At 33.0% G+C, this 3,829-nt stretch overlaps 1 protein-coding gene across 1 annotated transcript in view; it reads left to right on the plus strand.

Moving 5' to 3' along the window:
- Positions 1–3,829, plus strand: part of CDH9 (cadherin 9, type 2 (T1-cadherin)) — a 65,944-nt gene that overhangs the window by 22,936 nt on the left and 39,179 nt on the right. Inside the window, exon 2 of the mRNA XM_009998079.1 lies at positions 1,485–1,779. Coding sequence (XP_009996381.1) covers positions 1,485–1,779 — 295 coding nt within the window. The remainder of the gene's footprint in view (positions 1–1,484; positions 1,780–3,829) is intronic.

Consider the following 3,829-nt stretch of genomic DNA (forward strand, 5'->3'; position numbering starts at 1 on the left):
TTTTTTCTTTTTTTTTTTTTTTTTGAGTTCTTTATGCATGTTGTATAAAATTGTTTCAGTGTATTGTATTCAATTCTTAAGAATTTTCAAAAATATTTATTACAGATATACACCCAATATATTAAATGCTAAAGTGCTAAAGCTGTTTGGGTAATCATCTCATCCAGTCTTGCCTCTGAAAGACCATAACAATTACCTGATCACATTTGAAGACTAACATTATGTTACATGAGAAAATCAAAGTGAAGAAATTTAATGAATGCTATCACAATTATCTTGTATACAGGTGAAGTAATAAAAAGATGCAATGGCTCAGCTATGAAACATAAACACTGGTGGGAATACAGAAACGAGGAAACAAGGAAAAAAAGTGGCATAAAATACCTTACATGTCTCTAGTCATTTTCCAGAGTAATACCTTTACTGATATTGAACAATGCAATCTCAGGTGGATGATACAATATATTTTTCTACTCAGAGAAATCAAAAACTTGCTGTAATAAGACTCTATCCGCATTTGAAAAACATTCAGGTCACTGATCTGTGTCCAGATTTGACTTGTAAACAGAGATCTAAGAAAAATATAGTGCAGATGCTCATAAAAAGGAACTGTGGGTTCCCAAAAATGAAATTAGACAAATAGGCTTCCAAAAAAGTATTATGTGAGAATTTCTAGTGCCTGGACTAGCTTTAATTGCTTGATTTGGCTTTGGTTTTAGACACTTCTTTCATAATTTGCTATATGGTAAACTAATCAGTGCCTGTAAGTTCACAGGGATACAGTTTTAAACTCTTATGAAGAGGTATAGTAAAAGCAAGACTGTTAAACTACACTTGATGCTTTGAAAATTTACCTCCTAGTGTTCTTGAAAATTATTTCTCCTGTGTGGAGAGAACTAGAAGGAAGGAAGCAATTAGCTGATGTAAGGTGTTCCTTAAGACAAAAACAACCCAAAAACAACAACAACAAAACCCAACCCTAGAAACACAAATTGCTTAAATCAGAACATTTTTAGCTGACTTTGGGAAGATCTGAAGCTGTAATCCTTTAAACTCATTAATTCTGTGTTGTTACAAGGTAACTAATTGCCTTATCAGCAATGAATAAATGGGAAGACAAGCGTTAATTTGCGAATACAAACTTGGGAGTTTTTCACCCCTTGTCATCTTTAAAAAGGAAATTGTTGGTATTTTCTGAACAGATTATTCAAAAAAATATATTGTTTTGTTTGAAGTTTTAAATTTTAAATACTACTCCACAATCTTCTCAATCCCCCTTGTGTCCTCAGGAGTTCATTTAGAGGTGTTTTTTGTCTATGACTGGGTGTCAAAATTGCAATTTTTCCAATAGTGAAACAGAAGATTACCACTGCTGACCCCAATTATAGTCAAGATTGTACAGACTTACTCATATATACTGAATTATTTGGTCTGTAATAACAATATATATATTTATAGCATTCTTCTTTTCTACCTCCCTGAAGCTACACACTGACCAAGATAAAGGAGATGGAAATTTAAAATACATATTAACAGGAGATGGGGCTGGCAGTCTGTTCATTATAGATGAAAATACAGGAGATATTCATGCTGCAAAGAAATTGGACAGAGAAGAAAAGTCCTTGTATGTGCTACGTGCCAAGGCTATAGACAGAAAATCTGGAAGACAAGTGGAGCCAGAGTCTGAATTTATCATTAAAATCCACGATATCAATGACAATGAACCAAAATTCACCAAGGACATGTACACCGCCAGTATTCCGGAGATGTCTGGAGTTGGTAGGTAAAAATGTATCCTTATGTAAAATACAAATGGGTTTTACTTGATCTGGAACATGTAAGTAATTTATTATTTGAGGCACTTAATACTAACTTCTGTGAACATCCTTGGAACGCTTTTTGTCAACAGTAACGTATCATAAGTTCTAAGTTCCTAATTTTATTTAATGCTTCACCTTCATCCACTTTTAAATACTTTTTCCACACAATAAGCTGCTCTTTACTCTTTTAAGCCTGCCAGAACAATCAAGGAATATGGCACATGTGATTGTCAGTTACTACATAGTTTTGCTGCAGTTGAGAATAACACTTAAATAAAAAGTGTACTCTTTGCATTCGTAACATCTAATTTAATAGGCCTTTCTGTACCTTTAGACACAAACAACTTTAAACACATAAGCATGTAAATCAACTAATGTATCAAAATGATGTAAAATATCTTCTGACAAATACCTAAAAAATTGTTTGGCTGGGGGTTTTATGGTGTGTTTTTTTTAATTATTTTTTCTCTTTGGTAACAATATTATTTGCTTTTGTTGCTTTTATTTTAATATGGACTTTTCTATTTATGGCTATTCATAAATGGTGCAGTGAAAAATCAGAATGTGAAGTGACAGTGGGAGATGGATGAGAAATATAGCTTAAAAAAAAATCTGTCTTGTTCAAATTATATAAAGTGATAGATAATATTTATCAAGAAACATTCATCATAAATCACCATGATTACGTAAGTGCTCCACTCTTTACCAGTAGAGACAGTCTCAATAAGATGTGTAAGCATAAGCTATATAGGCTAAGGGAAACAACTGACAGATTCTCAAGAGTTATTTACTTGTCATGAATTACTGTAGTGGTCTGCAAAATCAACCCTGAATGATGGCACTGCTAAGAGAGACAACAGAATACCAATCAACATTTGTGACTAATATGTATCTCTGCAAAATAACTTCCAGAATCTAATTATCTCTGAGAGCAGTAGCAGAAGAATAAAAGAACCATACTAACTCTTTTTTATAATAATGAGAAGGAAATACCTACACTGCTACGTATAATGCAAAGAGGCTGAGAATGGTTCTTTTAAATATACATGGAAAACAGAGAAACCCTTTCAATTCAGAATTCATTTTACTAATAACACGTGAAGGAAAAATGTTGGCAGTGCACCTGCCATATTTAATTTGAAATATATTTGTAAGGAAGGAACTCTATAGAAATAGATAGGCTAAAAACCAAGATGTCCATATCTAACCTTATCACTTCGTCCAAGTCCATTAGAGCCAATGGAGAAGCATAAATAAAAGAAAACAGAATAAGATCCAGTGTTTTGGCACTGCCTGTGAAATTTAAAGTCTATGAAACGTCTGTATTTGATGAGGATGATGGTAGTATAAATATCATTATGTACTTTGAACTGAGAAATGATCCATAAAAGAACCAACAAAAGCTGAGATTTATGTGAGAAAAGAATTAAGAGAAAAAGGATTAAAGGATTTAAACAGTAAAAAAAAAAAAAAAAAAAAAAGACCTCAACTTCCAATATGGAGGCAAAAAAGGGATCTGGGTTACTCTTTGCTTTGTTTCGCTTACATTTGCATTTGAAAAAACTAAACTGGAATGGCAATTTTTGGCATCTGAATTTGAATGAGTAAACATCGTTTTTTTTCTTAAAGTAGCAGAGAAACCAAGGCCAGGTAAGTCCACTGGAGAAACATATTTGTGAAGTTAATCACAGGAAGGTTAATTTAACAGCCAGTATATGCCTATAGGTAAATAAGAAATACACAGGTATACTCCTTTGAATCACCTTGGCCCATTCCTCCGGATGAGGAAACAAATGCCATAGCTGGAGAAAATTACTTGGGAGTGAAAAGGTGAGATTCTTGCTGCAAGTGGAATACAATTTACAGGTGAACAAGTGCAACAGTTGTAAACCTTCCTATAAACCACACAAGAAAAGACATAAAATGCAGAATTAAGATAGTATAATTCTTGAAATATCTAGACAGAAGAATGCTATATGGATGTAAGCCAGCAAATATGCACTAGGCAC

The sequence above is a fragment of the Chaetura pelagica genome, unplaced genomic scaffold (assembly GCF_000747805.2).
Source record: "Chaetura pelagica isolate M959 unplaced genomic scaffold, ChaPel_1.0 scaffold435, whole genome shotgun sequence".
In the NCBI taxonomy this organism is placed as follows: Eukaryota; Metazoa; Chordata; class Aves; order Apodiformes; family Apodidae; genus Chaetura; species Chaetura pelagica.